The sequence below is a fragment of the Anoplolepis gracilipes genome, chromosome 6, assembly GCF_047496725.1.
Source record: "Anoplolepis gracilipes chromosome 6, ASM4749672v1, whole genome shotgun sequence".
Taxonomy (NCBI): Eukaryota; Metazoa; Arthropoda; class Insecta; order Hymenoptera; family Formicidae; genus Anoplolepis; species Anoplolepis gracilipes.
The window spans coordinates 10,301,596-10,328,998 of NC_132975.1; the positions used below are offsets into that span (position 1 = coordinate 10,301,596).

At 30.1% G+C, this 27,403-nt stretch overlaps 4 protein-coding genes across 8 annotated transcripts in view; 1 reads left to right on the plus strand and 3 right to left on the minus strand.

The window, feature by feature from the left end:
- Window positions 1-9,114, minus strand: part of LOC140666436 (calcium/calmodulin-dependent protein kinase kinase 2) — a 71,487-nt gene extending 62,373 nt beyond the window's left edge. Inside the window, exon 1 of the mRNA XM_072893595.1 lies at window positions 8,639-9,114. The gene's annotated coding sequence lies outside the window, so the exon portion shown is untranslated. The remainder of the gene's footprint in view (window positions 1-8,638) is intronic.
- Impe3 (Ecdysone-inducible gene E3) overlaps window positions 1-20,810 on the plus strand; it is a 71,834-nt gene extending 51,024 nt beyond the window's left edge. The window contains exons 2-5 of one of the 5 annotated variants that reach the window (XM_072893613.1): window positions 1,509-1,558; window positions 18,636-18,716; window positions 19,131-19,873; window positions 20,215-20,810. In XM_072893613.1, the coding sequence (XP_072749714.1) occupies window positions 18,711-18,716; window positions 19,131-19,873; window positions 20,215-20,596 (1,131 nt within the window). In that variant the 5' untranslated portion in view covers window positions 1,509-1,558; window positions 18,636-18,710 and the 3' untranslated portion in view covers window positions 20,597-20,810. Of the gene's footprint in view, window positions 1-1,508; window positions 1,559-18,016; window positions 18,184-18,548; window positions 18,717-19,130; window positions 19,874-20,214 lie in introns of those variants that run through there. The other 4 variants (XM_072893610.1, XM_072893611.1, XM_072893612.1 and 1 more) reach the window with 4 other exon arrangements.
- Window positions 11,169-16,042, minus strand: LOC140666451 (uncharacterized). Its single transcript, XM_072893629.1, has 3 exons — window positions 15,690-16,042; window positions 14,965-15,180; window positions 11,169-13,949 (listed from the first exon to the last, which is right to left on the minus strand). Exons 1-3 carry the CDS (start codon window positions 15,729-15,731, stop codon window positions 13,584-13,586), a joined length of 624 nt encoding a protein of 207 aa, XP_072749730.1. The 5' UTR covers window positions 15,732-16,042; the 3' UTR covers window positions 11,169-13,583.
- Window positions 20,811-21,255: 445 nt separating the features above from the next.
- Window positions 21,256-26,924, minus strand: Naglu (N-acetyl-alpha-glucosaminidase). The gene is made up of 14 exons (XM_072893596.1): window positions 26,508-26,924; window positions 26,159-26,322; window positions 25,879-26,057; window positions 25,573-25,791; window positions 25,267-25,494; window positions 24,942-25,005; window positions 24,725-24,870; window positions 24,476-24,560; window positions 23,989-24,138; window positions 23,337-23,479; window positions 22,969-23,128; window positions 22,520-22,710; window positions 21,910-22,295; window positions 21,256-21,541 (listed from the first exon to the last, which is right to left on the minus strand). The coding sequence occupies exons 1-14, from the start codon at window positions 26,593-26,595 to the stop codon at window positions 21,492-21,494; spliced, it is 2,253 nt and encodes a 750-aa protein (XP_072749697.1). The 5' UTR covers window positions 26,596-26,924; the 3' UTR covers window positions 21,256-21,491.
- Window positions 26,925-27,403: the final 479 nt, after the last annotated feature.

Sequence of the window (27,403 nt, forward strand, 5' to 3'; positions counted from 1 at the left end):
TGAGGGTTGACTCAACCAAATAGGATAATAATCACAATATAGTAATTAAGGAATTTTATATATGTATATCTATATCGCATATTATTAGTTCAAGGCTAAGTCTAAAGATACGTGGCTATTGACCTTTCGAGCAGGATAAGCAGTTGATTTATGATAGGTGACGTTGCAAATGTTTTGGAAGAAAACGTCGACAAAATAACGTTATTGCTTTTGATATATCAGTCATATCGGCGTCACGAAAGTTATATCTTGAGAAAAGTTAACTTTTTTCCTGTGCCTTCCTCGCTTGCATAATACAATAGTTAGACGTTGTCACATTCTGCAACCTTCGCAAATTTTAAATGAAAAGTGCAAGGTTGAGTTTGCTGTTTTATGGAAATTGAAACGAGTGCCTCCACAGTTACTTCTCTCCTTTAAGAAAATAGGATTTATACAATATTGTGGAAGCATTTCGATTTTAATCGTTCTAGTCTTTATTTTTATTATTAAGAATTAACGCATTAACAGATCAATTCTCGAATTTTATTTTGAATAGCACGATGACAATCTAATTAAAGAATGTGTGCCAAATGCATATCGTAACAGTAAAGTTGGGCCGAATGGACCGCATTCTATACGCATTGCGTAACCTGTCAGAGTACCTGAGGATTGCTATTCCTATGCGTTATATGATCCTCTCGAATGTACTGAGAAGCATAACACGACGCAATTGTATTCCGGCAATTCCAACGTGCCCTGGATGTACAATTCTATCGCGTTCGTAACACGAGATATATTCTCGAGCGATTATTATCTCGATTAATATTTACCGGCGCCAATGGCGTGTACAAAAATTGCATTATTGGAAGTTATTATTCGAATAATATCGGAACGATATTTTAATAAAATAATGTAAATAATATTATGCGCATTAATAGAGAGCAAAAATGTTTATTATATTCTACCTATTTCCACATATACATACTTCAAAGATTTTAATGAACACGTTTACTTAATTCATTTTGTTTGTATGAGATTAACAATAATAGCACAAATAATTATTAGTTGATATTAGAATTGTAATAAAACTAATAATGTATTTGGAATATTTAATGGAATAACTATTATAAATTATTATAAATTATGTGAGTTAATAAAATTTATTATATAATTTTTGGTTTTTTGTAGAAGAAAGATCAATAGAGAGTCACCTATAATTCTCTCTGGCACTTTAATTTTGTACTTAATAGCTTTACTTATTGTAGTATATTAGATTATTGTGCAGCGTTAAGCTATTAATAATACTGCATTATTCTTGCTTGTGGAAATAGAGAGAACGAAATATACCCGCGTACGATACGTAAATGAACAATAAACATAATTTGTGTATTTATTTTTAAATCACAGAATATCACAATGTCCTATTTTCGAGTAACATTTATAGATATATATATGTATGTGTATATATATATATATATATATATATATATACATATATAGGTATATAACTGTTATTCTTTGATTTCTAGGTACGTAGAAAAATATTGGATGTCGCAGTTCTACAAGAGTTATTTTTGAGGTATGTATGAGGTATATTTATCTTTCTAACTTTAAAATAATATTGATTGCACTTCTACTCTAACTGTCCTTTTAAAAAATATTTTATTTCTTCGCCTATAAACCATTATTTTAACTCTACATCTATTATATAATGAGACCTTTTAGAAATAAATAACATTTATAAGAAATTAGAACGATATCTAATAAATGATAAAGTATTTAAACGATATCTTGAAAAGTTTACTCTTCTTGCAGCAGTTACGTTTTTTTATAGACTAATTGAAATGAAAGTAATATAATATAAATACAGTTGAGAGAGATTCGATCTTCGCGTTAGAATTTTACGAGAAATTTCTATAGTGCTATTAGATTATCTCTTTTTAAAAATATTGTTAAAAATATTATACATATATTGGCTTTACATAAAAACAATATGCTACTCTCCGAACCGTGATCAAAGGATTGTTCTAATTAAACAAAAGATAATAATGGAAAATATATGATATAAAAGCAATATCATAAATTTGCAAATTTGAAAACAACCTGGAGAACATTTTAACAAAAACGAGATTTAAATAAGATTAACGGATGGCAGTAAAATCTCCCTTACTCTCTTGCAATATATTAATTCAAATATATCTAAAATTTCTATAAGGACGTACAAGACGGCATTAAGATTTTCATTAAAATAGTGAGCACAAATAGAGAGACTCCCAATTTTGTCATTGCTTATGCAAATTTCCTCGAGCGTTATAACATATCAAAGGACAAAATCCGTTTGCCTCTTCACTCGTCTACTCTCGATGTTGCTTTGATGTACCGACGGTAAACTATCGCTTCGCAAACAGCTGATGCAGCATTTGGCGTGATACAGCGGAACTCTATTTCCACATTTCGCTTTTGGTGAATTTGCGTTATCTGCGATTATCTCGCAAACGTGCATTTATTCATCGCTTTAGTCTTTGCGCAAAATACTAAATATGCGCGATATAAATATGAAATTATTAATTATTATTAAATAATATTTATTATTATATATGGAGAACAAATCTAGAAATGATTAATTATCTAAAAGATAAAATTGAATATTTTATAGTTTTGATTTCATAAGCGAGATTATACCTAAAGTGAAAATTACAATAATAGCACAGAAATAAAAAGAAAATTTTTATTTTTTAAGCTAAAGTTAATAAAGAAAATGAAGAACACATAATATATTTATTTAAATACAATTTAAGATAATTTTAATGTTTTAAAATATTTTTACTGCAAATTTTGACTAAGATCGTTCTATTATCAAAAGAGAAAAAAGACTTTTATATATGCGAACAATCTCTTTTATATATATTTAAATCGATGTAAATTTAATCATCCAGAACTATTGGAAATGTGGATCTATCTATAACAAATATATTGTTGAATATAAATATATTTGATGCATAGGATATTATTATATTGGAAAAAGCGCATAGAAAAGTCTTATCAATCATCGCATACTTATGTTAAGGTATCAGAACAGAGAATATCTATATGTCTATAGCACATAGTTTGTTATAAGTATAGTCATTGTATTGTATCACGTCAATGTACAATATCTGATATGATATCTGGTGATGGAGACGGTTACAGAGAGAGATGATCGAAGTTGGTAAACGCGTATTTAAATGAGAAGCTTGCTTACGTCACGTCGACGTGATAGTTCGATTGCGCGCACGCTATTGTGTTTAAATAGAGAAAGGGTCGAGTTTAAAGAGATAGCCATATGCTCGTTTCCAGAGCGGAGGTATATATATTCAACTATGATATATATTTGCCCACGGTCCGTGTTTGTCTCATGCAGTTGCGTTACGTGCCTAGCTTTGACATAAACGCGGTTTCTGTAAGTATGCATTTGCAGTCTCGAATAATTTGTACCGCCTAATTCAAACCCAAGCACAAAGAGCTTGCAATAATATATGCCATAATTACACTATATTAGTTTAAGAAACTAATATTTTTTAGTAGAAAATATTTATTATGTTATATTTGATTTAGACTATATATATATATATATATATATATATATATATATATATATATATATATATATAAATGTGTCTACTTTTACTTTAATATTTATTAATTTTTTAGAAATATAATATCTAAAAAGTTATTATTTTGAAACATCTTGCAATTTTAATTTATGAAGAGAAAATCTTAACCTGCCCATCATAATCGCAATTGAGATATAAAAACAGTTTTATTTTTTTTTAACAAAACAGTTGTATTGTATATATTGTGATTGTATATATATATATATATATATATATATATCCAATCATAATTTTAATTGCCATAGAAACATTACAATGAATCTAAACTCATTCTGACAAAATAACAGAAGCGAAAAGGACGAATTGAAAATACAAATGTAGAGTGGAGAATAGTAAATAAGAAAAGAAAGCCGCGTAACCTAACCGGACACGTATGTACACGTAAAGAAAAATGAAGACGTGAAAAGCCAGAGTCCAAGTTTACATGTACGATACATGGTAGTACGTCCCAGCCGGCTGTGCTCTTGCTTCTGGCTCTATCGATTTAGGACGACTCTACGTAACCGCGACAACCAGTCGACTTGTATACACGGCCTCTTTCATGTTATGCTCATCCTTTTGTTACGCAATCATAAAAATTTCTTAAACTTTCGATTGCGATATCTAATTATTGCATATCAATTTTTTCCTCGAGCTTTGACCGCATTGTCTTTATTTCATTTTGCTTGCCGATGAATCAAACTTACGTACGATTGGAAATAAATCAATTATATCAATTACAGAATTTTTTGAATTATTATTGCGTGATGTAGCTCTCACGATAAGGAATTACTAAGAACGCATACGTGTAATAGTGGATCGATATGAGTTGAATAATGTACGTATCATCGTCTACGCTTCGCGGTAATAATGTCGGTGGTTCCTCTCACGAACTGTAATAAACTCTAATGAGATTTAATGAGATTAATCGGCTACAGTTCTATGCAAGGCTGATTTTTATTATGAAGTTGCACATGCAATACTGTACAAGGATTGTCTTGTGATTAAATACGCGCTAAGACAAGAGATGATACGAAAGTATGTGAAACTGTCCTTGACGTAACCACGCTTATCGATTTTCCCGAGCATCTTTGATTGAAGAGCACAAGCGCGTTCTTTTCAAGACAGAAATTCGCTTTTTCCTTGATTTTGCTGGTTGTTGAACTTGTTGAAATATGTCCTTGTAACGGTATGACTGTACATATTATGCGTAGTTGGTGTAATCAATATTATCATCATTAACCATTAATAAAAATGTACCGTATGTATGTTTTAGAAAACAAAATTGTTAGCCAATGTTATTTTTAAAATTTTAAGGCGGATTTTTTCCAAAATAAAAACAAAACTTTTATATTAAGAACTTAATTAAAATTTTAATTTAAGAAGTGCTTATAAAATAAACTTTAGATTTGCGAAACATAATATACCGTCAATTTGATATTTAATTACAAATACATTTAATTTTAAAAATTTGAAAAAATTATATAGAAATAATTACGTTTTCACCTTTTAAGTGGTACAATTAGCAATAATAGTGGTTTTCTTACAATTCTAATTATAATATAAATTAGATTGTTCGGAAAGTTTTCTAGTCCTTTTTCTATAAAACATATAAAATAACAAAATATAAATAATTTGTTTACAACAATTTTTCAAACAGTTTATTATTTTTAATGTTTTTGCTTTTAATAATCGTCTGACAGTTTTTACAAATTTACAAATAGATTGCCAAATTAATTCGTTTCAAAGAAAGACTTCAAAGTATATAATCATTATTTCAACCTCCGATTTTGCATTGTGTAAACTCTGCTACGAACTTGTCCAGACTTTCTATATAAATAGGGAATTATGCGGGCAGTTATTATATATATATATATATATAATCCTGCTTGCCTGAGATAATAACGAAATAACGAATATGAAGGGCCAAAGTGGCGTCAGCAAAGTGAGAGATGCGACGCCTACGCGAACAATATTGTGTTGGCAAAGACGAGATGTTGACGAGATGTAATTGACTGATTAAGGAGTAATTGGACACACCTATATTAGATAGCATCAAAGATCGAATCGCACAATCTGAAACTGAGCGGGATTATATCACTTCCCTAATTTGCTATTCATCGCCACCGCATAATAACATTGCGTAATCGGGCCTACAATGTTCATCGAGTCAATTACACCTCTAAAGCATGTATATAGGAAGAATATTCCTGTGAGTTTAATTATACGTTTAATAATAATTAATAAATAATTATGGCGATAAAACGTTTGTCGAACTTGTTTTGGTCTAAAGTGATCAATAAAAGCAAATATGTATGCAAATAAAAGTTTTATTTTTAGCTTAAAGAAGTTGTATCTTCTTTCATCACAAATTCAAGAAATTACTTGTAGGGAAATAGCTACTTTACTTCAGTAATAGTTTCACTTTTTATATTATTAATAGACGGGATGGACATTAGCGAGACAGAAGCGTCGCGAAGGAGACAATATATAGTTGACATCAAAGTCGACTAATATCTTCCATGATACCAATCGAATGCTGTTCTTCAATTATTAATGAATTACGTCATGTAGCTTGTTGTCAAAGCAAATGTCAAACAAAAATTAGTCTGTTGTAGCAAAGTGAAGTGATTACATATACTTTAACATTCGAAGGAATTTAGAACTCTTTTTGTGGAAGGAAAAGTATGAAAAAAACTTCTTTTTCGAGAATTTTGTTCTTAATCAGACATCAGATTTATGAAGTTTTCTAATGAAATTGTTAAATATAGATTTTTTAATAAACAGCAAAATTTTTTAATAAACAGCATGATATTAGGTATAAATATTTCGCTCCAATTTATATAGCCAGGTTTTAAAGAATTCTTGCTCGTTATAAATTTAATGAAACTATCAATGCTGTTTACTAATAAATAACATATGCATGGTACACACATTCACATATGTATATTATTTTAATTATATGTTTGGCAATTTAGAGATGATTTTTTTCTTAACAAACATATTAATAGAAGATATTTATTGTACTTGTAGAATGTATTATATATATATATGATGTGTTTTTAATGCCGATTTTCTTTTTACGCGCATCCTTGCCATGTAAACTATATTGTGTGAAAGATATTACACAGATTTCACGTGTCTATAGAAAGTTCGAGAAAATAATTTTACAAAATAAATTTATAAGATAAATTTGAATAAGCATAATTTATATCTAGATAGAATTTTTAATTTAATTTTTATTTAGTCTGCCAGCTTTAAAAGCTAAAACAAGGAGCTGTAGGAATTTATTTGTAGAGGTGCGCGAATAAAAAAATGCAATGAAATTTTTTGCGTAGTTTCTGCAACAGTATTCTAGTATTTTTAGCACAATTTAACGTAGTTTTCGGCGCAAGCAAAAGAGCGAAATTCATTTCAAAGTTCTATTCGTGAGAAAAAATGGTAACGCGTATTTTTTAACGACGTAACAATATTATCAGCTAAAAATGTGGACTTTAGTCAGTTAATTGTGCATTGTTCATTATCAACATAAGTAGATAATTCCATAAAATAACATACAACATCAAGGTAACAGTTTATATAATTTATGATAATATGACAATAGTATATTAAAAATACAAAATGTATACGTTTTTGTTTGCTTAAGTTACAATTTTTTAACAATGTTCAATAATCATTTTTCATTTAATAGGAAGTTTTTTTACATATACATATGTATATATATTCATGTTGCATATTTTGCAATTTTTTTAAGAAAAAAAGTTCTGCTTTCTCAAGTTACATTTTGCAGCAATTGTTGAAAATGAAGAGTATTGCTTTATGTTACAAATTAGTGCTTTATGTTACAAAGTGATTTAGTAGCTTTCAATTTCATCTTTTGCGCTCTACTTTTATGATTGTGCTTTGTCATATGTGAAAAAGGAGTCAAATGTAAAATTCAAAGTTAAGAGTTTCTTCACGGAATAGTCTCTTGAAGTAGTTTTTAAACTAGCTCAAAGAATAAGAAAACTGTTTTGTACATTTATCCTCATTTTCAAGAGAGTTAACTAGTTAATAATATAAATTGACATACATTTTGATTTTCTTAATGTGTATATATAGTAATAATTTAACTTTCATGAAAGGAAGAAAAAGCTTTTTAATGAAATATAACGTTCATCGATCGCGAGATACTGACGAACAAAATGCACGTGCTTAGAGGAAATAAGATAACGGATTAAAAAAAATGACATGCAAGTTGAAAAATACTTATGTGTTACAGACAGGAAGAATCGTTAGCAATAATCAAGGAGGATGACGTGAGGTCTACGTTTAGAACTACATGGGACCGGTTTGCACCAATGTGTCAGTTAGCGATAACAGTGTCTCTGATAATATCCCTACTAATGTCGGATTTCCGTTATACACGGCACCAGCTGAAATAACCAGCAGTATATTTAGTATTACGTTTATTGAATAAAACCGTAAGAAAAATAAACTATCAAACAACTTTACGTAAATATTAATTCCGAGACGTTTTATTCACACACGCCGTACGTTCACTTATTGTTAGATTTTTAAAAGAGATTTTTATTTAGAATTTAGGTGAATGCTATATGAAAATTGACTATAAAAAAGAGAAATATACATAGAGAACGAATTTTTATGATGCAATCTACATTTGCACACGGAGAGAAAGATGTACAATTAGAATGGGTTCTAATTGTACCGATATTAAAATTTTCAAGTACGATAAGCGCAAAAGTGACAACACTCTTACAATTTAATTTAATTTTACGTTACGTTAACGTTAATATTTTAAATGTAGAAAAAGGATGTAATCGGAAAATTGATAAACCGTAATTATTTCAATGAAACTCTAATGCTGTTGATGTAACAAACACGTAAACAAACACGTCTCTCGCGATCTACGCGTCATGCACACGTGGATATCCGTCCTCCCCTCTACGATCCACGCGAGAGCGCGATCAAGAGCGGCGCAACAACATGCAGGTAGGATCTTCTCATCAGGCGATATATTTACTTACTCGCTACATTAGATGAGAGTAACAGCCTCCCAGAGCAGCTTTTCTCGTTTTTCTTTCCGCTTAAACGCACCAGAAAATTTTTTCCAACAGGGATAGCGTGTCCTTCGCCGAAGATAACTGATGGGTTGAGAATAATCACCGCGATTAGCCGATATCTCTTTTTTCTTTGCGATCGAAAGCGTGACGCATCGACAAGGATGCGAGTCGATCGAGATGCGAATGTTTATGATGCAATCATAATCCCAGTCATTGTCATTAGGACGTTTGAAACGAGAGGTTTCGCGGCATCGATACTCGATGCAAAATTACTCCCTTACGCACGCATGATCACTAATCCCCTTTTGCCTCAGCTACTCTCGGCAAACGCTTTATAGCTCGAAAATAAAGTCGATAGAGATGGAAGTCGACAACGATCGACCGTCACCACCTGCGTCGCTCGGTCGACTGACTAGCTTGGACTGACTGGACTACCTCCCCGTAGACTCAGTGATTTTATTCCATCCCCACCAGAATATACCGCCCCCCCTCGTGCTACGAACCTCACTCGTAACACCCACTCGCGATCTGGAGTCGACGTGAATGCTCGGGGGTGCGTGAACATCGAGGGTGAAGGCAAGCCGTCGTCGTTGACCATGTAATTGATAGTTGACCGTGTAGTAGACCGTATCATCCAAAGATCAATTAAAGGTCTATTCACGATAAAAATAATTGTCTGAAAAGCATAGTTGGCTTAATGTTATTAGCATATTATTAATAGACGAGATCTTGTCACCTGAAAAATTAAGTTTTTTTTTTTTTGTTAAAGTGCAATTATTTTACGGTATAATAATTTTTAAATTTATGATCGAGTTATAATTTCCGAAATTGGTTAAGAAACCGAGTTATAATTTCAGAGATTGAATTATTCACGCATGTGAGTTTGTATTTAATCAAGTTTATTTGAACAGAAACTATTACATGTTCTCCATACATTCATCCGGCTTACAACTTTCTTGAAATTGGACTGCTGCCTTTTTAGTAGTAAACGGAGAAAAAAATATATGCGTCTTTGAATGCTGTGTCTTTATAGTGAAAAGTTTTACTAAACCGCTCAATTACTTAAATCAACTCTTTTAACTAATGACTATGCCTAATTTAAGTATTTGAAGTACTTAAAGACATTCTTATTATCTAGAGAAATGAGAGGACTTTTGTTTCCAACTTTGTTCAAGGTTGAGAGTCTCGTGATGTGCCAGCACTTGGAAAGTCTAATCTCTTTATCTCGAAAACTCTCAAATATTCTTCTCAACCAGTCAAATTTTTATTCTTTTAAAAATTTATTTATCAACCATACTGTGTCAAATATATATATATATTTCTTTTTCAGTTGTCTTATATATAATTTTTTTATAATTTTATTTTACATGTATGTATGTATATATATTAAATTATTTTAATAATTATTTAATAATTTAATAATTTAATTACGTTTTTAATATAACTTTCAACGGACGATTATTTAAATTCTCTTTCTAGTATAGAGTATAAAAATATACTTTATTTAAAAAACAACAACATGTATGTGTGATCTTAAAATCTATTGTATCGAAATTCTGAAAATAAGGTGTTAATTTTATAGAAAATATATAGATTAACTTTCCTACGTCAATCCTATTTATATGTTACGCGAAAAATTTTCCATATCCGCGAACAGAATCATGTCTTTAAGTTTAAGGCCGTGCGCGGATTAGCGACGTACTTACGTCATCGACATCGATTCACGTTCGTTGACCCACCTAAAGCTATCGATCTTCATTTCGGATTCGAAATAATGGTGGAAGTAGTAGCACACACACATCTGTTTATTTGGGTTGCGCGGATTTTCCGCTGCGACATTCTCTCTCTATTTTCCTCTGTTGTTGTTAATTAAAAAGTTTTGCGAGCTGCACTAACGATTCGTTGTATTTCAGTTGTACTCAGCTTGGAAAAGTTTTGTTTGTGCACGACGTTGGTCGATGCAGCTGCACGTTCTCGTCAGTTTCTTGTGATAGTAGTTTGTAATTACCATTGTAATAATTGTAGTTAATGGCATTTCGATTTGATATAATAACATTGTTGTATCTGAAGTTTGGGAAACTGAAGTTTCTAACAATTAAAACAATCGATTCAATAAAGCTGATCTTTCTCGTTGAATTTTGAATTATAACACAAACTGTATTATTTTAATGCGCACATGTATAAATATGTATAATTACTAAATTTTTTTAAATTACTTATTCTCAGTCTATAGTACTTTCTCAATTTATAATTCTTCATCCTCAGTTTAGAATAATTATCGTTTATAGATTAAAAATACAAAACGTTGATCGATTGTCTTTAATCGTCCAAAACTATATGCTGTTATTAATGATAATTAAGAACTTCCGGTAGCCTTTATTGACAATGAAGTATAAATTACGAGGTAGATGATAAAACGTTTTAAATCAACGATAATCGTTGTAAGAAGACTATCTGTAGTATAATCAACGGGCTATTAAAGATTGTAGAAAGATTCTTCAAATGCATGCACGTTGTAAATTATATTTTAAATGCATTCTTTACATCCAACATAGTCACTTACGATTTAATTACGTAAAAACGTAATAAATTTTATTATATTATGTAATAAATTCTAAAAAACTTAACGACATAAATATCAGACTATAAAACGCACAATTAACGTTAACATTAATATAATAGGGTGGTATTGTACGCTATTGAAAATAATTAATTTTTTAGTGCATCAAATTAATCAATTCGTTATCAATATATTATATTACTTGGAATATTATGTGCTTGAATATTTAAAGAGAAAGACTTACATAATTTATAGTAGTAACAGAGTCAATATATCGTATAAAATCGTGATGCAACAAACTGTTGACATGCAGGATTAATCTATAAACGACACTGTATGTTGCAAACTGCGTCGTCACACTCTCATCGATCATTGCTGATACATATGATGTAGTTTATAACACAAGCCAGCCTGGGCGCAGTGCATTATACCTATTTATCAAAATCCTACTCTTCCTCAGAATTGAATTGAACAGTAAACAGATTTATTTTTAACTCAAAATGATGAATATATTATTAACGAAATAAATAAGATCGTATTTAAATTTTGAAACAAAGTTTTTTCTTCCGCATTTATTCCCGATTTTTACTTATGTCCGTAGAATGTTTTTTTTTTAATTTTGATGAAATTTCTAAATTAGAAAATTAAAACAAAATTTGGAATTATATTGCAAGTGAGAGAGAAAGATATATAGAAAATTTAATATTGAAATCTTAAATAAAATAAATAGTTGTCAAAATTTTGTTTTAAAATAATTAAAAGTAATAAATTATTACAGTTCTCCTGAAAATCGATGTCGGATTTATTATTCTTTTATCAGTCATGTTGCATATGTGAAATATTTCGTACACATGTAGCGTGCAGTGTCTTCTCACGCAGCGGTAATACCGGAGATAACAACTGCGCACACAAATCAGTTATCAGTTTTTAATAAACCTCACCATCGGAGATGCCGGCACGCGATCGCTCGAGTAACAGGCGATATTTCAGCCCGTTCGTATTACGGTTAGCAAAATTGCGTCAGGACACGAAGAGTACACCAGTCGTGTCGAGGACCAGCGAGTGCGGGCATCTACTATGACGAGATCTGATCTCATTTCGGTAGAAATGAAATTCTTCATAGCTGAGGCACCCACAACTCAGTAAAGACCGAACTGGATCGTGGTTCTTTGAATTCACGAGATACCGATATTTTATGCATTTCCAATAACGCATCGTGACTCCCGCTGTGCATTGTCGCTCATTTCACGCGCAGCTAATAATTCATTTTTTCCTCTTTCTCTCTCTTTCTCCCCTTTTCTCGTCGGGATACATCTCTGGTAAATTGAGAATCACGTCTTATTAAAAATTCGAGACGCTAGCCGTCAGGTTATATCGTTGGAAAAATTGCACGAAAAATACGATTATACTGGGACATTGTACTATACGAAGAAATGGAAACTAATTTTGATATCGCGGTGTTTTATGTTTGTTCTCATTATTTGTAAAAGTTTATTGTATAAATTATATATATATATATATATATATATATGTGTATGTATGTATGTATGTATGTATGCAATAAAATACTTAAACGTGTGTAAAAAATTATATGAATATGTAAATGCAAAAAATCAGCTTAATAAGTTTATATATAATTTGTCTAATATTAATTTATATGAATAATCTAGATTTTCTTCACGCTTGATTCGACAAAATCTTTCTGTTCATAATTTCCAGTGAAAAAGCTAATGTTTTTTTTAAACCTTTTTCGCTTTTATACATAGCGTTTTAGTCTTTTTATCTTAATAATTTTTTAAACTTGACAAATCTGCAAAATTCTCAGAACAATTCTTTAGACAAAAGTTATACACTCTGGGAAAAAAAACACGGTTACAAAATACCCAAAGCCCACTTTGGGGCCCACGATTAGTGATCAAATTATTTGAATTCCTCGTAGCCTATTATTTGAATTACTCTAACTCTAATTTTACGTAAATAATCTACTTTTAATTCCGCGTAACTAAAAATTGCAATTACTTTGAGAGAAATTTTGACCATTTTTTTTTTAATTAAGCAACTTAACTTTTTGATTAGTGCTTTTTAAGTAAAAATTATCTTTTGCGTAACTGGATATCGAACTAATTGAGAGAATTGGCTAGTATAACTTAAAAATCTTTGAAATAAATAGAATAGCTAATTGCAAAAATTAGTTATGAGCAATCCAAATAATTTGTTTACTAATCGTGGGCCCCAAAGTGGATTGTAACTGTGTTTTTTTTTTCCCAGAGCACCAAGTCATATTTCACAAGCAAGCGCGATTTTCCTTTGTTTATTTATAAATATTTCATAACGTTATTTTAGCTTGTCCTATTTTCGCCTGTAAGCTGTCGGATAATCCGTCAAAAGGCTGCCAGTGGATACTATAGCTCCGGGTCCGCCGAGGATGCCGCCCTTATTGGCGAACCAGCCGTTACCGCCTAGGAAACCAGCTGGTTCTAACCGATCTGTGTAAAAACCAGAGTCATTTGGGCCTAAAAAGTGCACCAAACCTCCTGGATTAAGTAATTGCCTTGCTGTCACGTTTGGTAGTACGTTGTTGATGCCCAGATTATTTAGCGTTTCTTTCAATAGCATCAGACGATCTTGCAGGAACGATTGTGGTGAGAACTGGATCTTTTGCGTTAGCGGTGATAACAACCAAGAGAACGGGCCCGGTTTTATAAGGGTTGTCACCTTGTTGAACATGTCGAGAAAATTGACTGTATTTTATATCGAGTGTATTTGGACGAATTTTTATGGTGTTTTGAGAATACGCGAGAAATTTAAGGAAATTAGAATTTTTTTAAAATTAATTATCTATAAATATAATTAATAATTTTATTTTTTCACCAATTAATATTTCTTATTGATGAAATTTTGGATCTTTACTTTAGGTATATTTGTAATAATTCAAATATTAAAAGAATTTTACTCATCTAAACATTATTATGCAAATACAAATTATGCATTTAATAGAACTATCTATATTATTCAAAATGTAAAATTAAAATGATTAATGCACAATATTTATATTAATGGAGTTTCAATATTTTTATAGATATTATAAATTTAATTAGTATAATATAATACACTTGTAAAAAGAACAATTTAAGAGATTTTTACAATAAGTCGTAAATGACTCATCGCCAGTTGCAAAGGCAACTACTGGTTGAAAAGTGCTATTTCCGGTTGTGCTTGGCAGTTGCGATTGCCAAAAGAGAGTTAGCCAATTTTCAACCCTTCTGGCGCAACTATACCAAACACAATTGGAAATAGCACTTTGTAACTAGTAATTGCTATTCTTCGCATTTGGCAACGGAGCATTTGCGATACATTGTACAGGAGCCTCTTAAGGCAGATAATATAATTGTGAATTTCAGCATTGATAGAACTGATATAATATCAAAGTTTGTCTATTTGTTATCTTCTTGACATATTTTAATTAAACATAGTAGCTCTATGATCGTATAATTTCTTTATTAAATATAAGTAATTGATAAATGACAAATGGATTTTAATTATTTAATGGATTAAATGTCAGCAAATGGAATTTGTAAATAGAAATACTGAATTACTGAAATGAACTTTGACAGTCAATAATAATATATTCAAATCAAAATTAACGAAATTGAATCATAGGACATCACAATCATGAAAAGGTTTTGATCTCACTTAAATTATAAATAGTAATCAATAAAGTGGCGCTTACAGGTCGTACAGTCGTGTTGATTGCGATATTAACTGCCGAGTTTGTTGGATCAATTTGCGTAGTAGCCGTCATTGATGTCTCGTTAGTCGGTAAAGCAGAGTTTTCTTCAAGTTGTTTCGATTCGAGTAGATTCCTTTGCGGATTCGCATTATAATCAACCTCATTGATAGATTCGTCGATTGATCGATACGGTGGTTTTGCCTGTGTTATTGCAACCTTCTCACAAATTTCCAGTTACTTTTATTATTATGAATATTTTTGAAGAAAAATATTTGAAGTTAAATAATTATATTTAATATAATGTCTATGTATATTTGATAATATTACGTTCGAAAAATATAATTATTGAAATTACGAAACTTGACAAAGAATATGGAGATTTTAAAAAATTGCATTACATTAATATGTATACTAAAAAACATATATTGTTAAAAATATATAAATATTTTTTCTAAAAGTTTTATATGTTATAGTGTGCTTTCTTTCTTTTAAGATGTTCGTTATAAAATGTAAAAGAAATGTGATTATAATATTGTAATATATAATTTAAAAAGAAATACGCAAATATATAATTTATATAAATATAACGAATGTAGAAACATATTACAATTTAACAAACAAATTGCTAATTTTGATATTAAACAGAGATTTATCTTATAAGATTGGTTACTAAATTTAGTTACAAAGTTCAAATTTATAAGCTTTGTAAGTTTTAAATATCTTACCGCCGTAAGTAACATGCACATAAATGTAGACGCTTTTGCCATTATTGCAAATAGTCTTACAGTGAAGAAACTCTGACAGCGTCTTATATAATTTATTCATGCGACGTGAAATATGTACCACCTAGGACTAAAGCATTATCGTACTTGATGCTGTCTATATACGTGTAATAAGTAGAACGTAATCGTATAAGGGTGCCCACATGAGCGCATTATGACGGCAGATACAGTTGCAATCACACCAAATATATCTTACTAAAACAACCGCGAAGAGAAACTGCTGTTGTTACAACGCAGTATAATTTTATTTTCGTTAAATATGAATGTTTGCAAAATATTTCTTGAATATTAATTACAACAAATATTCTATACGTATTATTATGATACAGTAATATTATTATTGAAAGAGAGAAAGAGGAAAGTGTCTCAATATTTGTTTCATTATTATTAGATTAGTGATGAAAATTTTGATGATAATAATATGTTCAAATTTTATCAATATATTTTATTTTTATTACATTATAAAATTGTAAGGCAAAAAAATTATATTTCAACTGTTTGCTTTATCTTGAATATTAAAAAAAAATTTTTATTTTTTTCGGTCTTTTTCTCAGATTATTTTCTCCATACACAGTTGATTCTAATATAGTTTTAGGCTACAAATAGAAAAAAACATTATAATGGCCAAGTCTGTAAGCAATAATTTCAAAGTGATAGAACAAACGGCACGGCATTTACTTGAAAAACCGGTCAGGTTATATATTTTTATTGTTCCGAAATGATATACCATAACCAACTCTCCTTGAAGAAGTTGCTTTGATCGAGAAATTTTTTTCTTATTGGATTGTCCTTGCGAAATCGTTGCGTGAAGGTCGGAATTCGATTCGTGACTAATTTAAAGCAGACAAAGGAACTCAGATGCAAAATAGTTTAATAACATTTTGTAAAAGAACACGCAAAAGTTTTTATAGGCTTTTAGAAAAGAATGTTCCGTAAGTTATTAGTAGAAAGATGATGAGAAGCAGACGTAAAAAGAGAGCTACTATAAATTACTTGATTATGGAAAGCTGTGGTCTTGTGTTACCGGAAAGTCTTGTGACATTTTCATGTTAGAACCTCATAGCGTTTAAGCTAGTTTTTACTGTAGTTGCTGATTGAAAAATTGGCTTTGTTGTAAAAAAATTGACTATGCTAAAGAAAAAGAATCATAAAGCATGATGAAAAAAACGTGGTTTTGTCACCGATAAAGATGAAATAATCGTGTTATAAAATTCAAAGTTTATTAAAACAAAAAATGAATAAGGCAATCATGATCGTAAGGATAATTGGATTAGATTATGCATTGATGATAGTAGCACTTATGCAAATACGTGTGTGTATATATATATATATATATATATTTATACGTGTCAGTATTACTAAAAATTTTATTTGCTATTTTGATTCTCCTACTACTGTTATTTCGTATATTCATACATTTTAATTATTTTTTAAAAACAGTTATGATTTATTATTAAACATTATTATTATTTTGATTTACTTTATCAATGACCTAATTAATTAAACAAATTTCAATTAAATTCGTTTTCTTAAAATTGAAGAATATGAAATTATATAATATTATTTCTTTTTATATTTCATATTTATTCTGTAGAATTACCTACATTTTTATATCTTAAAGATTATAAGCACATTTTGATATACATATATTCAAGATAAAAGATATTATTGAAATTGGATAAATTAAATTTCATTAATCTGTAAATAAAAATAAATGCAGATTTTGAAATATATCAGGCTATTCAGGCCGGAATAACTCGAGTGCATAGCAGAAAGTACATCGAATTGTTGTCTTGAAATGTGGATAATATACTGATGACAATTTACAATCAATCTAGATGATAAATTATGTCAGGTGTGACTTATTACCAGCACCAATGAGTGATTCGTGGCCGCATGTGCGCCCAACTAGCTTGTCATGCAATTAACAATTTTGCACAAGGAACCGCTCGTTTACGTACGCGATCGCGTCAGAATGTGGAGGTGTGCGACGTCGAGGACGACCTGGGACCGTTATGACTCTTTTCGATACCAGTCTCGTCCCAACGGCCGCTCGCGAACCTCGAGACGTGAAAATTGCCGATTATTCGACGAGTGTCTACAACTCGGGAAATTTGCACAAAAAAAAATAAGTAAAATATTTGAGAGTGTTCGCGAAAGATAATTATTTGCCTTGAACTTGAGATTTTTCAACGTGACATTTTTTAAAATTTATTTCATAATTTACTTTTCCTTTTATGAATAAATAAAAAGTTATAACTAAAGTTCTTATTACTTTTATTAAATTAATTGTTAAGTTTATGTTAAAAAGCCTTATTAGATTTGTGATTTTTGATAAAGTGCACGTTTGAAGGTGAAAATTATTTTGAACTAATAAAAAAAATATCTCGCCATGAAGATAGTATGCAGTTTGATGATGATTTTAATTTTTCGACAAGTAAGCGATACTTATTATGTGTTAGTATATTTGAATATATTGGTAATCAATCTCTTCAGAGTGAGCTATTGTATTATTTAACACTACTATAACACTACTACGTATAAAATAACATCTAGTTGCTACTTTTATATCTCAAATACAGTAATTAGAAATTTTAGTTTGAGTTAAAATTATTTTATATTATCTGATAAAATATATTTTTTTTACTTTTAAATTAATTTGTGTAATTTTAATTTTGCATGATTTTGTATGTTATTTCCAGTTCACTTTGATCTTTAATGTTATATTAATAATGTTATATTTAATGTTATATTAATAATATTCTCACTCAATCGGTTTTCGTATATACATTCACGTTATAGCTGTAATCGCGACTAACGGCACGGAGAACTACATACGTATATTCGCATGCTTCAGGAAATGTTAATTAAAATTCCTCACTGCTCCAGGCCATCGCCGGAATCGTTAGGAAGCCGCCGGCATTTTCAACACCAGTATACTCAAATTCGTATCTCCCTGCTGCCATGCAGGTGAGTTACTTCACTTAATTTTAACGAGAGATCCTGAACTTTATGCTCTCGTCCGCGCTTCTCATCTCGCGTAATAGTTTGGATATATTTTACACGTTTAATGTTTCTTTACTAATTTATTATCACACGTATCCTCATTTAAAAGTCTTTACGTCTGTATAGTAATATTAGAAACAAAATTCATTATTTGCACCATTTTTATGAAGATAATAACTTTTTAGTTTAATACAAAAATGTCAACAATTTTAATACAATTCTAAATATAATTCCGTAATATAAATTTTCTTTCTTTAATACATAGAATAAAAGAACAAACAGATAGTATATGGATTTGTTATGGATTCATTAAATTTTTGTAATATGGAAAAGAAATATCGAAAGAAGCGCAGTTTTACAATTTCACTTCTAAATTAGGTAATTTTTCACGCGGTTGAACAATTGAAATTACTTCAAGAGGAAGAAATGTCGCAAGAATCGGTAGCAACTAAACCGCCGACATCGACAACTCAGTCAATGACATATCAACCGCAATTGACGACATCCGAAGAGACTTCCGTGAATACAACTGCTACAACCACAAAAGTACGCGATGAAAAAACAGAAACTTCAGAAATGGTAACTTCGATTCCGATAAAACAGACATCGAGTCAAGGATCATCCGAGATTTACGATAATCTTACAGAAGCCATTCAACACGCGGAAACTTCGACTTCAAGTGGTTTAGTTGGCGAAGAGTCACCTGAAGTAAACGAAGAAATGGCTGAAATAAATTATGAATTATCGGTCACACCGGAAATGAATCACGAGTTACCGGAACCTGTGCAGGAGACCCAAGAATCGAATCAAGAGCTTCCAGAGAAGAGCGAAGAATTCTTAACCGTTGAAAATTCCTTCAGTGAAACGCCCAAAACTAATACTTTACAACACGACAATGTATCGCAACAGCAATCGACACAAATTTCTGTCACAAAAGCTATGGCTAGTCAGAAAAAGAAGGAACCGACCGTCGATAGCGTTGTGGATGAAATTTATGGGATCGTAAAAACGACCACTTCCCCGTTCAGTGAGGAATCGGATATTACTAGTGAATCGAAAAGTGCGATGGGAATTTCGATCGACAAGATGGAGACCATTGAGGATGAAGAAGAAGAAACAAGGTGATAACTTTTTGCATTATAATCATAATCAAAAAGGGTTGTTGTACCTACTGCTAAAAAAAAAAAAAAATTAATCGAATTTTACAAGAGTTATTTGATATACATATAACTGCAGAAAGAAATATTTTTCTACATCTTGTGTATCAATATTATATTTGACTCTTATTTTTAATTTCTACAAAAGAAATCCTAAATATAACAAAGAACATATTGTATAATTTAATTGTTACCGATCTAAAAGAACTTGAGAAAACACAAAAGTGAATAAATACTAAGATTAAATCTTAGAAAGTTAATAAAGAACTGTTTAATGAATCTTTTCTGTGTCTTTGTTGCCGCAGGTTCACTCTGTTGGGTGAGAAGGTGTCTCAAGTACCACGGCCAAGTTTGAACAGCTACTTAAAGCGTACTAAAGTGCCAGCCAGACCGGCTCTTCAACAACTGGCGAATCTTTACGACGCTCTCAGCAAGGATGCGCGAAAGCAAGGATTCGCGCGCTTTGCCGGTTATTCAGACGAAATTCTGAAGAACCTGCATTCATCAGCCGAGGGTGGTGTTGGACCACAGCTGAAGAAGCTGCTAGAAAAAGTAATAGAGCGGAATGAGCTCACTAGAGATGACGCAAAGATAAAGACATCACAAGCGCTACGTGATCTCGACGATCCTGCCAGCGCGCTCAACAAGGATTTGAGACGTCTGTTACCTTTACGTTTTACGCCCTGATTCCTCGACAGAAGAAATTCTTATAATTTGAAAAACAAAGATACAAAACGTAATTTTTGTATTTTTGCAACTTTTTAGCAGTATAATTTATTTTGTTTATAAAAGAAATAGTTTTTATTCGTTACATTGTTATGTCTTATTAAAAAAATTATAATAATGCTTCTTTGAACTTTAAAAACTTTCTTTCTGTAAAAACTTTCAGCAAGCCAAGAGATACGGATATAAATATTTAATATGCCTTATTAGGAATTATTTTATATAATAATTATGTTTTATAAGCCCCTCATTAATTATTTTATAAACCATAAATTATTTTATCAATCACTTTTATATATATACTAAAATATTTTTTGAGATATAATTTTTAATAAAAATTATGAAATTTTATGAAAACAAATATAAGATTTATTGGTTGAAACGTTTTATTTGCATTTATTAACACAGATATTGTGTGAAATTACTTCAAAATTTCTATATTTTTTAATTAACAAAATTTCTTCTATGGGTTTTTATATTTTAGCAGAAATTGATAATGAAAGTGCCAACATTATATTTGATATATGAAAGAAATATATTGGATTATTGAGAATAAATGCATGATTTAATCGATTATTGAGAATAATATGCATGATTTAATCAATTTATATATTTGTATATATAAACTACATTATATAATGGCCATTGTTATTACATTTTTTATATTATTTTTTATATTAATATTTATTTTAATTTTATTTTACTATAAATTACTAATTCTTTCAGCTCATCAGACCCATTCAAAATTGGTGGATGTTTTTTTTATATATGTGTATCTAAATGAAAAAGGCCAAATTATTTGCAATTCGTTTTCAGCATGTGTTTATTTAATAATGATAATGATGCTGATGATGTTTCTTCATTTATACCATTTTGTAATTATTTTCATTGCTATATCGATAGTATCACCTGCGAGAGAGAAGTAAAGTTTATCAGATTTTTCATAAGAAACTATTAAAAAAAGAATAGTTAAACAAATATTTATTATTTTATCTTTAATTATTTCTAAACATATTTTCTCTAACAATGCTTTATATTTATTTTTTTAAAAATATTTTTCTATATTTAAATAAAAAATCGTTAATATTAGTAATTTTAAAATAAACAAAAATTATATATGGTATATATAACATTTTGATTTCGATTATCATCAATCACTGAAAAATTGGAGTGAATATTGTAAATACGTTTAGAAAAATTATAGTAAAAAAATAGATATAGCAAAATAGGAGCAATTAATGCGACGTTTGTGAAAAATTGTTAGAAATCAATATCACCTTTCGGTTCTGTCGGATAAAGTTTCGTGGAAAAGGTGAATGGCCGTTCGACTTCGTGAAATATTCTATTATTAATCTCGGTTGTGTTGAATTTAGTTTTTTGGACTAGCGATTTCTCAAGGGCATTCAGGAAGAGTTCCCATCTAGGCTTGAAATAATCCGCCATCACTCCTGACCACTGTTTATTCGCATAGTCTCTGATCTCGCCGTTTGGGCCCCAGAGGGTTATCTGATTTCTTGCATTGTATTCATAGGATCGCCTTTCTTCCTCATCGACAGCCATACTTTTTGCTTGAGATAACCAGGTACCCAGCAGAAAATTATTTCCCGACGCTAGAATAGACTCGAGATCATCGAAAAGTTCCAATAAAGCGTTCGCAGATGATCTATAAAGTGTTAATATAAATAAAACTTTTTAAATATTACATTACAAGAGCTGTTATTATACAATAATAATTATGCGCTAACTGTGCTAGAAATTTTATTTTAACAATTCTTTTTCTATTTTCAATCTTATAGATTCTTATTTTATTTAATGTGAGAAAGATAAGCATTTATATAATAGAAGTTAAGAAAATAATATTATGCATAATATAAAATATACACTCACCTAAAGACAGTAATATTCTTGTTTTTATAAGAGTCTAATACAATCGTATATAGATCATCAGCCATTAGTTGGAGAGCTTGCCTAGTTATATCGACCACGTCATGTCTGTAGAGGGTACTGTTTCTTCTACCGTATCTCGCTTTTAAAAATACATTCCACATAGAATAGAAATTTTTTCGGTTGTACCAAACCTATATATTATGTGAAAAAAATTGTTTTATTCCATAATTTAAGATTTTAATACGCAATAATTATAATATAATGCATTTTTTGTCTCAATATTTAAACTTAATATTTTTATCTAATTTAATTTTTTTTAAAATTTATATTTCATTATGTTTCTGTATATTAAATTTTTGCATTTAATTGTTTGTATTAAAAATATAATTATGAAAAGTTTTTTATCGATCATATGCATCAATTACAATTTTCAATATATGTATTTATACCCATGGCGAAATATTTAAACTTGGTCGTCTGGTAATGACGTAATGTCCTCTGATTCTTTGCGAGCCGCTAAAATTATAAACTGTCCTGCCAAGATATTGCCAAGTAGCCACCGCGTATTCGTTCCACGCGCCGTATCTTCGGGTAGCATAACTTTGGAACCTGTCGATCAACGATCTTCCGTCGTATTAATTTAATTAATTAAACGAGCTTTTAATTAACGAGCCCTTTACGTAAGTGCAAGTCCATCCTGTTGATAGATTATTGAAACACGCTAAAGCTAAGTTAAAATAATATTTCTTCGAGGAAAATCTGTCGTTGCATATTGAAACGTACATACATAGAAATTGCATGAAACACGCATTCTCACCAAGCATCAAGGTCGACGGGCTCGTGACGATACGCCATCTCATTCATTAATTCGTAAATCACGTAGTTCTGGTTGATGCCCTCGGGTGTCAGACCGGTTCCTACCATCGTACTGCCATTCATATTCCTACCTTCGAATGTGCGCTGGAAAAAGAATTAACTAAATACCCGTAACTTATGTTCTATCTAACTCGCCATCTTAATTTATGTGACAGTTTTTTAATTCTACAGAATTCTTATCAAATTGAAAAATTTTCAAGGCAACGTTTAATTATGATTTGATACGTGATAAGATAAATCTGAAGTAAAAAAGTAAGATAAGTTTACTTGCGTTGATTTATTTTCTAATATAAATATTATATATATTTGAAAGATAATTAAAAGTCAGATACGTTAGAAAGTTGTTGCATTAAAATTTTGAAACATTATTTATATTCGTGGAGATACAGAGACTATATTGTAACTATTTTGTAAGTCATTTTTTTAACTAATATATTTGATGAAAATTATAAAAAATATTACAGAATTGTCACTAATTATAAAAAATAATATTATCATGACATGTTATAGATGATACAGTAGAGAAAAAATCGACTCTTAAATTCTTTAACAAAAAGAAGAATGATTTAAGAAAATTGCTGATTCTTACATACTTGATTAATGATTTGTGAAGATCCGAACATCCCCAAAGTGCCACCAAAGTTGTGTAGCATGCACCAGATAAATGGTTGACCATAATATGATTTTAGTCGGCCGTATTGTGGGAATTGTTCCGATTGCAAATCCAATATCAACATTCGTCCCTACGCAATTAATACAACATATTTTGAAATAAAATGCGCAATGATTATTATAATATATATCGGTATATATAAATTATTTTTTTATATTCAGAGAAAAAGTATATTTGATAGTATTATTTTATGTTCTCAGGGTTTTACTTTTTGAATGTGTGTTTAGCAAACGCATTAAACTGTTAAATAACGATTACATCGTTACATGAATATTTTATAAATTGGTAAGGACAAAACATACAAAACATTTTGCCGTTTTGTAGAAATTATTCATGTAGGCATTTTAACTATCAATGTGTTTGCTTATCAACGATCAAGATTTTTTCTACTAATAATCTAAGCTTACCATAGGTACCGAGGTCAGAAAGGATTTCACTCTAGGTTCCGTCCAAAATATAAAATCATGTACGAACAGCCAAGCTTGCATCAACCTTCCAAAAAAATCGCGCATAACATATTTGATGTAAAAACTTGATTATATATAATATGCAACAATAAATAAATAATACCCCGAAATAATCGCCGAATTTGAATCTAATCCTAAATGTATATTGAATCTTCTTTGTCTTAAACTAATTCTAATTAATTTACTTACCATATCGCTTTAGGATCGACTGCGTTCATAGCCGCGAAAACTGCATGGCCGACGTTTCTCAAGTAGATAAGTTCAGTGTTACCAGGCTCGTTCTCATTAAAAGTGTCGCAATTGTAAATGTGATCGGTACCGAATTCGTTGATATACTATAGCAATGAAATATTATTCATGTTTCTCCGTCATGTTAATTATCTCTATCGAAATTATTTTAACTTACCATTCGTAAGAACTTTTCTCCAATGGTGCGAAATAACGGATCCGTCGGTTCTAGCAAATAGGGACTGAAAAAAAAAATTGTTTCTACTAACTTAATTTTATGATTTTATGATAATTAAGTATATGATTTTATTTCGAACATATTTCTATGGCAAATATTCAATAATGTTTTATTTATATTGTTAATGCTTTTGTTAATTGTATTTATATTTTATTCGCAATACGAACATATATTATGATAAATTATTTTAGATTATTATTAAAGGAAAAAAGAGATAGAAGGATATATATACTAGGTTATTATAACTAAATTATTTTGATCGTACCAACAATATTTGTCTTCAAATTTGTTCCAAGGATCGATCTTCGTCATATTAGCGTTTGGAAAAAGCCTAACGAAAGCTCGTGGCACATGACCAGCAAAAGCAGGTAATACTGGAACGATTCCAAGATCCCTCATTCTTTGAAGAATTTGATGTTGTAGACGTATGGTGTGATTATGCCAATTTGTTGATAATGGTCCGCCAAAGCCACGAATATTGCCCATCCTCGCCCTAAAGTATTGCAATAAATATATTCTACCTTCTGCATAAAAAATTTATGAAATGAAAAACAAATGAATACTCTCATACCAGGGTAAAAAAGCAGGACCACCCAAATGCTCATCGATTTCTTCTTTTGTAAGGTTCAATTCTTGATACAGTCTTTGCCAGATCGCCTCTTGCGCAGTAAAAGCGAGGGCAAGATTGATTCCATTAAGAGCCATCCAATCGATATTTCTTTCCCATTGTTCCCACTGCCACCAGGCCGAGCTATAACCTACAGTGCACACGTTCTGATAATATCTAAATCTGAAAAATGATGAAATACTATAAATATACACTGCCGTAAAGTTAGATGTCAAATTATCACGAATCAAGTTTCACACGTCATATTACCTATCATTAGATGTAATTTTAACTCGAACTTCTGGTAATGTGTTAGGTAGAGTAATCTGTGTACCATCCCACGATATATAAACATTGCAATAGTTCTTCAAGTAATAATGCAAACCCCACGTGATCGCCACTCCTGAAGTACCACGAATTTCGATTTCTCCTAGAGGATTTTTTGTTATCTGTGAAAAAACAAGTAAATCGACAGGATTATTCCTCTGTGTAAATTAAGTATTTATATTACAAATGAACATATAATTGTACTCGAAAGTAAATGTTATACCTTGAAAGTGTCTTTGCCAATGGGTCCCAAATCGACATCTACCATCATAATAAATAATTTAGATATCTCCTTGCCCAGTAATCTTTCCGCGACATCTTTAGCTGCTTTCGCCTGAATTTCCGGCGAAGTATGCGATCTTATATGGCCCAAAGTAACCTGAAACGCTATTCATACTTTTAGCCACAAGATTTTGAGTGCTATTTTGTTTAAAAAGTAATTAAATTATTGAAGACAAATAAAGAATGTTAAGTGCATTGATTGAATAATTTATTTGATAACATAATCGTTATCTATATTTTAGACAATTTTATTTTGCAATAACAGAACAAATTTAATCAATTTTACTTACCATCTGACTTGTAACATCGACTAGACGATATAAATAGTCCAAATATTAAGATAGATAATTGTAACCATGATATTACAGTAATATTCATTCTGATAAACTTCAACACGACAACTGACGCGCATAAAAGTAGGGAGATAGAAAGAGCATGATCGTACGTTGGAACGTATTAACATCCCCACTCTTATTTCTTATCTGCTTAGGCTATAATAACCATTAGTGGCTCTTGACGATACAATTGCATTCATAAAACACGATCATATTGGCATTAACACACACTCTCGTTCATCGTTCAAAATTGAATCATTTATGAAACGCACGATTTATGCGCAAATTTATTATTTTATTTTATATGTATATTCTCATATATTTATAATTAGTTATATAAATAAAAAAATATATGCTTGGAAAATATTATCGGTATGTTCTTATCATCAGAGTTTAAGGTCGTATTGTAAAAAAATATATAAAATACGATAGTTAAAAAATAAGTTTTTTTCATCATTTAATATATGCACAGATAAGCACATTATTACTATTGTGGTATATCAAAATTATTTTTTTATTTTTATGATGCTTGTAATAAAATGTATAATAAGAAAAGAGAAATTACGAAATTATAAAGATTCTCTCGTTTTTTAATGTATTAAAAAAAAATTAAAGTATTTTTAAAAATTTTTCAGATATTTTCAGTATTGAAGCAAGTAATTGGAAATTATATATTTCAAGGATTAAATAGCAAATTAACAGAAATAGATAATAAATTTGATAAACAGTTTTGTACATTCAAAAAATTTCATATGGCTTTCAAATTTTGAAACGGCTTAGTGTTTTCACTCATGCCGATAATTAAATTGAACACTATGACATTTAATTTTACTGTGGATTTATTTAACACT

What these genes read in the sequence shown, in the direction of transcription:
- LOC140666451 (XM_072893629.1), bottom strand. Translation starts at nt 15,731, where the DNA reads ATGGCAAAAGCGTCTACATTTATGTGCATGTTACTTACGGCG. An exon ending in TGTGCATGTTACTTACGGCG is followed by an intron (nt 15,181 to 15,689) that starts GTAAGATATTTA and finishes ATTTGTGAGAAG; the next exon opens with GTTGCAATAACACAGGCAAA. An exon ending in TCAACACGACTGTACGACCT is followed by an intron (nt 13,950 to 14,964) that starts GTAAGCGCCACT and finishes ATGTTCAACAAG; the next exon opens with GTGACAACCCTTATAAAACC.
- Naglu (XM_072893596.1), bottom strand. Translation starts at nt 26,595, where the DNA reads ATGAATATTACTGTAATATCATGGTTACAATTATCTATCTTAATATTT. An exon ending in GAGAAAAGTTCTTACGAATG is followed by an intron (nt 24,871 to 24,941) that starts GTAAGTTAAAAT and finishes TCATTGCTATAG; the next exon opens with TATATCAACGAATTCGGTAC. An exon ending in CCCGTCGACCTTGATGCTTG is followed by an intron (nt 23,129 to 23,336) that starts GTGAGAATGCGT and finishes GTTGATCGACAG; the next exon opens with GTTCCAAAGTTATGCTACCC.